Below are 12,985 nucleotides of genomic sequence, written 5' to 3' on the forward strand. Positions count from 1 at the left end.
TCTTCCCCGCTCATCCATCCGCATTTCTGTCTCCATCTCTTCTGGCAGGTCCATGCTCATTCTGTCCTGTCGTGTGGGCGGTGTTTTGACGAAGAACAGGTGCTGTTTCCTTTCCTGCGCCACGCCTTGTCCTGTCTGTGGGCTGACAAAGGGGTGAGGGCTGCAGCGGTCCGGGGCTACGAGTATGAGCTCAATGACTCGGCACTGTAGTGAGTATTCTTCAAGCATGCACTCACGCTGGGCCAAGGAGACGTAAGGGTCTAATTAGCTGGACCAAGCAGCTGATGCTCGGCCAGGAAAGAGGGAGGGAGACAAACCACAAAAAAATGTATTTATATATACAGTTATATATATATATATATTTCCATGGCTATTGTATGTATGCATAAAACGTCCTTATAATATGTACAGTATGTGTGTGTTTTGTACTGGATCTGACTGTGTGTGTGTAAAAACAAAGTCAAACTCTGACATATGAATAAATGTGATTACAGAAAAGGTTGAAAAGAGTGCATATTTAAGGAATATGTGCAAGCACAGTAATAAAAGCAAAGAAGTGAGCATGAAGATAACACAAAATAAGAAATTAGTGTACAGGGGATGGCGTGTGTGATGCACAAGTACGACAGCACTGGGACCCAGCAGGAGGCCGTCTGCTCTGGTTCTTTACCCCACTAAGAGGACTCGGCTCTGGGGTTATCCACACAGATGGGCACACTGGTTTCCAGAAAGAACCAGCATGCATCACTCTCTTTTCTCCTCAGGCCAACACACACACACACGTGTTTATACTTCTATACTGTATTTGTGAGGACCCTTATCCTAGCCTTAAAGGGAATTCCCATTCATTACTAGGGTTTCTTTGTAGTAGGCCATCATTCTAATCAATAGTAATAAGACTGCATTCACCAAGTTAATAGCTGAGATCTGGGAACTTGGCAGCATCACTAAAAATAGGCCAGTCAGGGCAAGAAACATTGGTGATCTGACAGCTTTTAAACAGACCCTGTCTAGATTAGTCAAAGTAGGTCAAATTATTTTACCCACTTGGTGCAGTTGTAAGTACACACACAGGGATTGTTATAGAAGTTTCAGGTGTGCTCACCCTGGGTTTTTCTCCAAAATAAACTAGTGTAGATAATCTGGGAAAACTGCCTGTCAAACAGCTAACCTAGGGTTGGACCATCAAATGATGACCAAAACTAAATCAAGTTGAAATAAACTGGAAATTTTCTTAAAACTAAACCTAAGTTTGAACATTAAACCTTTAGAATTACTGACTCTGCACTTCCCCTCAAACTTTATGGGATGTTTTAGTGTCTTTTAGCTCAGAGTTTTGATCTTCTAGCCTCTGCTCTCATCAGCCTTGTTTCCAGTAGCTGATTTTAGTGAAAAGCTCTGAAATTAGTGGTATGTCAGTGTTCTGAGTTTGTTCTGAGTTTCCCAGAATCACTGAGGACTGGTCTCCATGTGCTCCCTTCAAAAATGGCTGCTCTCTCTAAAATTCCGATTGGTCCTCACAAAAACACACACACATTTTCATCTTGTCCACATGGTGCAGTTTCCAGCAGGCATGTGTGTCGCTGCCCATTAAACTATTTCAAGCTGACTACTTGAGAAAGTCACAGGCTGGTCAGGTAGGTGGAGAAAGATCACATCTCACTGAGTGCGTGCACACACACGATACAGTTGACTAGGCTTGCTGTGGTAATAGCTCATTTGTGTTTGAAAGCTTAGCCTCAGTGTGTTATTATGGTAAACTACAGTGTGAATATTCATCATGATGAGCTGCTGCACCCCCTGGGAGTCCAGCCTTATCAGTGCACACCCTACCTGCCACCTGGCGGCCACAAAACACACACACACACACCCATAACTGATACCCGACTTAATTCTTTTGATCTCAAGTTGTCTGCAGGTTATTAATCTTCCATAATTTCTCTCCTTTTTCTCCTCTGTCTTCTGTTCTTGTTCTGTTGCTAGTTTCTTTGAGAACATGCCCCGCATCATGTCCCTGGACTACGTGCCCACAGAGACTGATGTTCTACGAGTACGACTGAGGACAACAGGCGTGATAGAGACCCAGTTCAAAGTCAACCACCTCATTTTCAGGTAGACGTCTTCCACTTGTTTTTTTTTAATTGAAAGGTAATGCTCCAGAATGACTCCTTTGGAGCCGCAGCCATTCAGGTCTGCACTCGACTTCTTCCGGACCTCCTGTCATACCAACTTGCTTCACTTCTTTGGCTGCGACAGGCTTTATCTCCATCTACAGTCACATGATAGGCCCAAGATGTGAGGTGGAGATGGGCGCCTTCATTCAATACATCAATATAGCACCCATCAGTTGGCTTTACACTCATCTGCTCACTGCACACACACATTCAAAAGCATCAGTGGCTTGGTCTTATCAGTTAAGAAGCAGAGGGCAGGAATCTAAGCTCAGGAGCCTCAGATGTCAGATGACCATATTCATCTTTGATCAGTGAGCTGCTGTCACATAATACCACCTACTTTATCATTCTCCAGCGGCTGAACTCATTTCCTGCAGCCGCTGATGGTCGTGACAGGGCGACAGATATTAATGAACTTGATTTCTCAGCAGCCGTATTGATGCACAACAGACACTAATAATGTTATAAAAAGCCAGTGCCTCCTCTGGTATTGATGCACCAGGCTCATTTTGTTGTTTGAAAGTGTTTATACAAGTGGATTACATGAATAAATGTTTTAAAATACCTTTATTATTTGTGAAGTAAAAAAAAGTTTACCTAAAATTTCCAAATACATAAGTGTTTAATGTTGCATTTTCACATGCTATGAGAACTTTAATAAAATATACAACATAAAACTATATGGATACATGTTGTACTTGCTGTTGACATTTTGCAGTTAAATTGTTTAAACCTGAAAGTTGAAGTAACGAAAACAGCTGAAGTTGTAGTCGATATAAAGCACATATGCTGATATAGTCAAAATTGAAGTGCTGAGTAAAGTTGAAGTATCCTTGAAGTGTAGGTGATAAAAAGAGTTAAAGCCACGGACGTCTGAGTTTTCAGGTGATGAAGTGTCAGGGGAAGTGGAATAAAACTGTACAAGTTCAAGCAAATTGACTAACAATATCAGTTAAAATGTCCACTGTTTTTTTTTTAATGCTTATTTTTGTTTTTATTTTTTCCCACAGTTTAGTTTTAATAGAAGGGCAGTGGGTCATGGAGGGTTAACAGGAACACTACACTGAACGTACTTTTTTTGTGTGCTGCTGTCTTTGACAGTGTATCTGTCATCATATTCATAAAAATCTAATTACGTTGTACATATTTCTTATTAATATCAACCTTCTCCCTCATCCTACCGCAGTTTCAACCTGTCTGTCTTCCTTGCACCACGTTACAGCTCATATTCAAATAATAAAACCATTACCTCAGCTTTTCATAAGATCTCTGTTTAGCATATAAACATTGTAGAGAGCCAGTTTGTCAGCAGATAACTTCAGTCCAGGGCATTTGTGTCTATGTCCCTGGATGCCTCTGACTGGTGTGTGTTTTTGTTAAATGTCACGCAGACATTTGGCTGAATTTACACAGTACCTCACATCAGGAAAAGTTTCACCAGCCAAAAAAAAAAACAAACACTTTGATCGCAAGCATGTGTTGCCCTCCGTAGATAAATGCTGCTTTTTCCTTGCGGTCTTACTGTGTGCATCACTGAGTCACTGAAGCCAGTTATTTTTACCTTTTTTTAAATTTGTGTGTTTTTCTTCTGTATAACATTGTGATGTTAGGCAGTAGTGTTCCAGGCGGTGCTGCAGTACGAAGCCCAGCCACCCCACCTCCACACACCCCCTCTCTTACCTGCCTGAATTCTTAAGGAGAAAAAAAATTGGGCTTATTGGCACACAGCACCTTAAGCAATTTCACAAACTGACTTCAAAGTTATACAAATTATCACACAAATATCGTTCGCTGGCAAAAAAAAAAAGGTAAAGCGAAGTTTAAAGCTTTCTTTTGTAATCTGTGTGTGTGTTCAGGGGGTTCATGTTTGTCACTTGGAAAGATCGTGCCCTTGGGGTTGATATAGAGCTTAGGATACACTGATGTAATTATTTCAAACTTAGAAACAAAAAGGATATTAAAGGGATTTGCACAGATAGAAAGTTAATGTTGTGGTGCACTGTTGGATAGACGGAGAAAAAAAAAGGTATACGGTGCGTGTAGTTTTAATGAATAATCGTCCTTAATGATGACGTGTGTTAGCTTTAGTTATAATTCAGTTGATGTTTTGGAAAACAACAGAGACTGGAGTTAATATGGAAACACTGGTGTCTTCTCTGGCTCGATATCATTTTGCAAATATTGAAGCTGCACTTGTAGCTGACACTTTGTGAATCTCCCTCAGCTGAATGAGTGTCTCCTCTCTTGTTAATAGTCCAGGTTTCTCATCTGAGCCAGCACCTGTGCCCCACACTCCTGTTTCTGATACTGAAAAATAGTCTTATGTGTTACTGTGAGCGCTGCTAGGACTGATCCTTGAAGACTTGAGGATGAATTAATATTTATCCTCTTTAGGATAAGTGTTGTAGATAATGGATTGATGGTGTTTGATTTCATTTACACTGATTTATATATGTTTATACAATTTACAATTATTTTTTAATTGCAGTTATATTTTCTAAACTTCTTGGAAATTGATAACATATTTATTGTTACCCTAAATTTCTGAAAGACTCCAATAGGTTTTGTGAAGCTAAGGAAGGTTCTCATTATCAATAACAGTGATCAGGTGTGTGTCCCTGTCTTCCTGGCTGGTCCCATGTTACAGGACAAAACATTTAGTCTACTGGAATCTCTCACGTAGAAGTAAACGTACAGTAAAATGTTAACACTGTAGCCTACAAGACTTTCTCAGTGTTTAACACCAAACTTAGGTTCTTCTCAATAATGAATGCTGCCAAATTTTCATGATTTGAATAATTCAGATATCCTCCACAGATAAGACAAAGAAACAGGGACCAGGGGTTAAAACGTGAGTTAAGATTTTTTTTTAAATAGTTTAACATTTTGGGAAACAGTCTAATTTTGTGGAACGAGTTGACAAGAAGATCGATACAACTGTCTGTATGTGATATACGGAAATTCAGACAGGCAGTCTTAGCCTAAAAACAAGAAATAGTTATACCAGGTAACAAACTACAAATGATCTTCTTTTCACTCGTGTTAACTATAGACTGTATATAAAAAGGAATGACACATCATCAGTTCATTAAGCTGTCATCCTTCCAGTGTCTGAGTGTATTTTGTGTGTGTTTTGCATTTAAATGAGTGTATGTGTATGGGCGTACAGTCTCACAACTTTACATTCAGATGCTGCTTATTTTGCATACATATGTGCTGTTTGACTTTTGACCTGTCAGTGTAATAAGAACGTGGGTTTTTTCCTGCATCATTAACATCAGCGGCTCTGGTAATTACCATGACAACACTGCATGTCAGTGTGGAGTGGGTCAGGGGATGCAGGTGTGGAGGAAGGAGAGGAGGAAAGGCTGATTCTTAGTGAGCTGTGACATACAGTATAAAGCAAAGCATTCTTTATACAGACAAGTCAAAGTTAGGAGCGTGTTGGTTCAGGTAATTTAGTCTGTTTTCATTTGGGGAATAAATAATTTGATTCTTCAGCTAGTGCTGGGTACCAATTCAAAATATAAACACCTATTAACTGTTAATTATATATACCAAAAATGAAATGATTGATTATTTTATTAATTTTCAGAACTTATTCCCTGTCTACACATGGGAAACTTTAACAGAAGCATTCAGTAGAACTTGGCAAACAGTAGCTGCTAAATGCTAACTTATTAGCATTGTCAGTGTGAGCATTTAGCTTAGTGGTATTAGTCTTGTTGAGTTTTGTGGAGTCTGAATTCCTCAGATTTGTCATTTGATTTTGACTTGAGCTTAAGTGACATGACTCAAATAGCTACACATTTGTGCCTTTTAGTTTATAACAGTTCTGTCCTTCGTGACTGATTCGGGGGCAGGGTGCAGTGGAGTGTATGTAACCTCCACATCAATAAACTGGCATGTTCTGTCCTGGGCTTGAGTTTCCACAGAAATGTTCCAGCATAAATCTGATCTCATCTTTACGTGACAACGCCTGTGCTGTAGGTTTCCCTCTTTGTGCGTCTACGTTTCCACATGTTCATTTCCACTCTCAATAAAAAGCTTCATTACACTGAAGGATGCTCAAATGGAAGGTGAGAGGTGGCACATCTGGCTTTGGGAATGGGTGCAGTGGGTTGAACTGATCTATGTGTTTCTCTGTTCTTATTCCTGTTGTGGTTTTTCTCTCGTCCTTTTGGAGAACATTGACCTTTAAGCTCTTTGAGCTGCTGTGTTGTGATTGTCTCGAGGAATATGTTGTGGTTGTCTTGGTTTAAATTGAAAAAGGGGGGGGGGCAGTCTGCAAAGACATATGACACACTCATCCTTGTGTGTGTGTGTGTGTGTGTGTGTGAGAGAATCACATGTTTGAGGAACATCTGACCTTATCCAAAACCAATACAGTCTGTCATTGATAAGAGGTCCCCCTCAACAGGCTACACCATCAGTATGGAAGGTCAGGAGCACAGAGAAAGCACGTTTGTATTTGAAATTAAATTCTGATAAAGGATATGTCAGTCACAGTGAGATGTCATTTCACAGACTTGATGAACGAGTGAAGTTAATAAACTTTCTCCCCTTATCACAATAACGCCACACTGGGCATGCTGTCTTTTATGTCATCCAGCAGACAGTCCTGGATTAAAATATGGTTATATATAATAAAAATAACAAAATCTTATTGTTATTGCCTTCACATCACACAGTAGAAATCCCCTGACCGGTTTGATAGCTCAGTTGCAAAAGGAGGCCCAATATTGGCTAACGGTTTTATTTAAGAGTGCACAGGCAGAATGACTTCCTCTTTGAGAAACTACTTCTGTTTGATAACTCGGCATCTGAACAGCAGCCTCCATGTGGTCTGCAGCCACTGTGTGTGTGTGTGTGTGTGTGTGTGTGTGTGTGTGTGTGTGTGTGTGGGGTGGGGGAGTCTCCTATGAATGTTGGTTTGTGTACGGATCCTGTAAGTATTGACGTCAAGGGTGTGTGTGTGTGTGTGTGTGTGTTTATTCTCTAGAACATCTCTGATTAGAGTGTGTTGGCCAGCTAAATCAGCAGCACCTGGGCCCTGTATCACAGTGTGGATTGGTCTTATTCCTTTACGCATGCAAAGCTTTTCTTACTATCTTGCTTTAAATGACACATTACTCGTTTTCTGCACATGCTCTGATGCTTTTTGTCTCTGTAATATTTATTCTCTGATAATATTTCAAACATTGCTCCTCTTCATGGCTCTGTCTACAGGGTTTATGACAAACAGGCAGACATTTTAATTTGTCAGAGCAGAAATTAATGAATAAAAATGAACAATGACTTTGTTCCATTCATGCCAATGAGCCAACATGCAATATTCCAGAAACCGGCACACCTAAATGGGATGCAGCCATAGTTATTTCTAATAATTGTTTTGTTTTTTTTTTGTTATGACAAGTCAAATATTAAACACCATAATACAATAAATAATTAATACAATAAATGTGTAAGTTGTGTTTAAAAAAAATCATATATTCCTGAGATCATGTCTAATCAGTGAAGTAAAAAGTCAAGTTTGTTTTTGGCATTTTTAATATATATATATTTAGCTAAACTTAAAACGCCACTGAGGGCTCCACACATCAGATTTATTGTACAGACATGACACAGGTACAGTCAAAAAATATATCTCCCATATAAAACAGCAATGCACCTGAACCTAATTCCCTTAAAGTGCAAACACTAGATGGAGGAAAAACATAACTGCACTGGACCTTTATGTGCTGAGTTCTAAGTCTAAACTCACAGCTGGGTGTGGTCTGTAGTACTAGGGCGCACAGTCCAGCTCTCGCTCGATTGCTTATGCCTGAAAATGTGTGTACACGGTATCTGTGTGTAAGAAGAAAGACACAAATTCTGGCTTCTGACTATACAGCACACCTTTTACACATGGTGTAAAATACATAGATGCAAACATATAGTGGCCACTTACTCTCAGTAACACCAGCAAGCTTGAGCAGCAGGCAGCTGTTTTCAGCATAAACACCCCTAAAACCCACAATTCAGATTTCTTTAATCTGCAGGCATGTGTCAAATTTTTTTTGTTCTCACCTTTTTGCATGCGTAGGATGTATGACGTTGGAGGCCAAAGAACTGAGAGGAGGAAGTGGATCAGCTGTTTTGAGGACGTCAGGGCAGTGCTGTTCGTGGTGTCGCTGAGTGATTACGACATGACACTGGTGGAAGACCCCTCCATGGTACATGCTGCTCTCCATTACATTACATTCATCTCAAATGTCTATGCTGTCCACTCAAAGCAAGCAGGGAGCAGTCTTTAAACCTCACCCATTAGATGCCCCAGTATACCAAGCACTGGCTCTCTGCTCATCTGCAGCTGTTTGATGATGATGTTGTCTTCTCTCGGCAGAATCGTCTACAGGAGAGCATTAAGCTCTTCTCCTCCATCTGCAACAACGTGTTCTTCCGCAGCACATCCATGGTGAGATATTCATCAGTTACCCGCTTCCTCAGCAGCATGAAAAAAAACATACAAGTAGTGAAACAAAGAGGATTTTAGTGTTTTGAAGACACTAAAGTAACTCTGTGAGGCTGTACTAAAGGAATAACTTAACACTACATCTGGCAGCTACACCGGCTACTAATGGGTCACAACATATAACGACCACCTTTGCTTCCTGATGCCTAAAACAGGATGCAGGCTTTAACAGAACCCCAGTGGGATCAACTCGTCTCCTGCGTCTGAGCTTCACTGAAGCTGCGTCTCTTGTCCTCTTGTGCAGCCAGCCATGTACTTAGTGTTCACACATTAATGTTGGTTTTAATTAATTTAGGGTAACAAATAACAGCAGACAAACTAAACCAAAATATTTCACTGAGAGGAGTTACAGTTCATTGTCAATCAAGGTCTCATGCTAACATTTGCTAATTTGCACTGAAAAAGCACAGATGAGGCTGAAGTTGTTAGTTTTGCAGGTGTTTAGTCATGGACCAATAAAATTTTTGACATGGGATATACAGAATTGTTTTGTCCTAGTGTAAAATTCTTCTTTATTCACTGTTTTCCAGACAGTGGGATGGCGAATAGCTATAGCTTTGTTTTAAAAGTCCCAAAACAGAAAACTTCAGGGTCCAGCTGAAGAGGACAGGACCCACACTTCAGTCTGACAGTACAGCTGGTGGATAGAGATAAAGGGGGAGATGCAGGCAAACTTCAGTTTGACAGGAGACAAGAGACACACTAATACTGTTTCCACACACTCACACAATGACCGCAGCCTCAGCCCTTTGTCTCTGACTTCTGTCACCCATAATTAAACGATGAGTTATAATTAGGCTGAGCTTTGACGGGGCGATATTCTGTTTTCCATTCCTACTTCTGGCAAACGATCACATTAACGCTACCATGTAATGAGCTTGTTCAATTTATTCCTGTTAGCTTACATTTAAAGCTCATTTAAAATACAAGTCACTGCACAGTGAGATGAGCGGCTCAGGAGGGTTTCTTCACTTTTCCAGAAGCCTTTTAATGTGAACACTGTTTAACATATCTGAATAGCCCATATACAGTAGAAAAAAAACTCCAATCTAAGGCCAAACAGCAGCATTAATGATGATTGATATGAGAGTTCTGATTGAAATCATGAGGGTAATAATTTATGGTTGGTGTTTGTTCATGAAAATCTTGAAACAAACGGCAAATCTTAAAGACCTTAAGAAAGTTTCAGTGTTGCACAGAACTTCTCTTATAGTAAATCATTCTTTTTTTAAAATTATAAAGAAATGTTATTTAAGGCTTCATTAGAGCCAAACAGGCAATTAAATGTCTGTGTGCGACATGTTTATGTGCAGGGCTGTGTGGCCTGCACGTTAACACGGCTAACAGGCTCATTAAACCAAAGTGTTTAATGATACCTTTTTTTTTATGTGTAAGGGAAATGTGTAACCTCCACCTCGATAAACTCTTTATTGTGGCTTCTCAGTGATAATTACACACCCGTCCTGTATCCTGTTCATTGAAACTCTTCTCTACCACATCCCTACCTTCACTATTATGCAGGACTTTTTGTGTGTGTGTGTGAGAGAGAGTTTATTTTTGTGATCAAACGGGCTGGAAAAGACAAAACTTGGTCATAGTTTTAATTGGTCGACTACAAAGACAAAAGTATCTGTGGAATGTGGGTGCAGCCAAGCCAAAGCTGAGTTAAGAGGAAGTAACAGAGAACAGCAGAAAGGCAGATTTATTAGAGCTGTAGCTGAGCGCTGATTGACTGCACGGTGATGCGTAGAGGGAGGAAATGGATCTAGCATCATCACCTCCTATCAACAAAGCTACTGGTTTTGGCATTTTACGTACATATCTGTAAAGTGCCAATAAGTGTGACTAATGTTTGAATCTGATTGATTGGTTAGTTATTGCACTGTCAGAATTTTCTTTTTCTCCTGATCTTTGATTTTCCTTTCCCCCTGCAGAGAAACCCTCTGCTCTGTGATGACCTTTTTTGTGTGTGGTTTTCTTGCAGATTTTATTCATGAACAAAATAGATCTTTTTCAAGACAAGATTTTACACTCTGGGCGACACCTGCGGTTATACCTGCCACAGTTTAAAGGTAGGACTCGTGTTATATTATGGTGTCATGTACACATTCAGGTGCCCTTTACATATAAACTTGTATTAAAATAATGCTAGTTTTGATTGACACTGTCAGAGAGGTTTTAATTTAACTGTTGGTTTAAGTAGTTTTGTAGTTTCTAATGTTTCACCTGCCCTGTTTACGAGCATGAGAAAGAAAGAATACTAGAAACACAATTCTGTGTAATGCAGTTCATTTTAACAGCACCACCCAGTTGGACAACAACAACTGAACATTATAATCTTAAGTGTGGAATCTCAGGTACATCTGTTGTATAGGGTTTTCTTAAATTGTATAGGTGTACCTAATAAAGTGGTGTTGCACATACCAAACTGTCTTCTGCCACAAAAAATGATTCATCTGGAATAACTAATCAGAAAAGACATTATACTAAAAGGTGGAGCCCTTAAATCATCATGTAACAAACAGTGAAACATCCATTTCAGTCGCACCTCTTCACTCCAGCAAAGCCATTAAACCTGCCTGTTCAAAGTTTAACTGCGGTGCATGTGAATGTAACTGCAAACAGAGCTCTTTGACTTTTACTTCAATTCTGCTTCACATAAGGCTCCACGAGGCTCTCTCTATAATTTACCAAACATAAAACAGACCATCTTTTCTTATACATTAGGAACAAAGTGCACTGAACATCTTGGAGATAACACTGGAGCCTGTTTTGAAAAATAAAAAATAATCAAACAAAAAAACATTTTCCAAAGTAATCCACAGTGTCCGTGCATAATATTCCAGTTGAAGATCTGTCTATAAATCAGGAATGCTGTTAAGCTCATACATCATATTTCTAGTGGAAAAATATCCTAACTTCCTCCACGGGAGGAAATGCACACAGTTCTTGTCGGTCTCCTCGCCTCAGCGGGCTGTGTCCTCTCTGCTCTCATGCAAATGTCAATATAAATGCTAAAACTTTTGGAATTGAGGTCACCCAGCAGGGCAAGCGTCCATCTGACACTGACCTCAGATATGATGACTAGGCTAATGCAGTGGCTCCCAAACTTCTGCGTCTTCTTCTGCATCCTCACAGCTCCGTCAGAGGAGCTCACGCAGCCCCTGAGCAGCGGCAGCCCGTCGTGTATGAAATGTGTTCATTTGAATTCACTTTAAACTGGATGTTTTATAACCCTATTAATTTTATAAACCTGGATACTGTTAGTTTTTAATACAAGATGTGCTAAAGCGGTTGGTGTATAGGCTTGGTTGTTTCGGGGTTTTTTTTCAATGTTTGCTCAGGTTTTTGTGTATCAGTCTCTGGGAGTGGCAGGAGATGCATGTTTGAACTATTATCTGCCTTATCATAATAAAGGACTTAATTTACTTAACTTAATATACTCTAAGTATTTTTATTCTTTGTCATTAATATTTAAAACCACTAGATTTCAAATGGAAATATTGTACTTATTACTCCATTTATCTGAAAGCTATAGATTAAGACTTAATACAAAAATAAATGTACTTGTCAAGATGAAGCCCACAGTTCCCAGCCTGTCTGGCAGGCGACGCCTCGCTAAAAACAGTGTCTACCTGGGCCCCATGGTTTAATTTATATAACTTGCATTAAAGGATAAGGGCTCTCATTTTCTCTATTAACAGTATTTTCAGCAGTCCCCATACAGAGACTAAAACTAACAGTGATTTGACCCTGCTTGTCGTTAATGTCTGTCAGTCCTGGATCAGCTTATTTGTCAGTGCCATAGACCTCCATTTTTGTTCAAAAATGATTAAACACTCCTCAGGGAAACGCACCACTGCTTCCTCCTTATGAAACACAAGACCCTGATCTTGAGCATGGGCCTTTGACTCATGATTACGTGAGGCACTATAAAAAGTTATGGCCATTCTGAGGCAGGTACTATTCTAAAATGTTTTGAATACTTCTCCCACTACTGCTCAGAGTAGCTGTGGTTTAATGTACATTCAGTCACATCATTTGGTGTTCAGGTGCTTTAATGTACAGTTAATGTATAGTTGAAGTCAGGAGTTTACATGCACCTTAGCCAAATCAAATCAAATTTTATTTCTATAGCGCCAAATCACAACAAAAGTCATCTCAGGACACTTTACAAAGTAAGGTCTAGACCTTACTGTTATCAATATTATTACATAGGGAAAACCCAACAAACCCCCCTTGAGCAAGCACTTGGCGACAGTGGGGAGGAAAAACTCCCTTTAACGGAAGAAACCTC

The 12,985-nt window shown here is 39.7% G+C and overlaps 1 protein-coding gene across 1 annotated transcript in view; it reads left to right on the top strand.

Annotated features, from left to right (window-relative positions):
• The window catches only part of gnav1 (guanine nucleotide binding protein (G protein) alpha v1), a 23,962-nt gene that overhangs the window by 7,495 nt on the left and 3,482 nt on the right, over window positions 1-12,985 (top strand). Inside the window, exons 4-8 of the mRNA XM_020596023.1 lie at window positions 49-209; window positions 1,984-2,112; window positions 8,260-8,389; window positions 8,560-8,631; window positions 10,673-10,760. Of these exons, the coding sequence (XP_020451679.1) occupies window positions 49-209; window positions 1,984-2,112; window positions 8,260-8,389; window positions 8,560-8,631; window positions 10,673-10,760 (580 nt within the window). The remainder of the gene's footprint in view (window positions 1-48; window positions 210-1,983; window positions 2,113-8,259; window positions 8,390-8,559; window positions 8,632-10,672; window positions 10,761-12,985) is intronic.

The sequence above is a fragment of the Monopterus albus genome, unplaced genomic scaffold (genome assembly GCF_001952655.1).
Source record: "Monopterus albus unplaced genomic scaffold, M_albus_1.0 scaffold29.1, whole genome shotgun sequence".
In the NCBI taxonomy this organism is placed as follows: domain Eukaryota; kingdom Metazoa; phylum Chordata; class Actinopteri; order Synbranchiformes; family Synbranchidae; genus Monopterus; species Monopterus albus.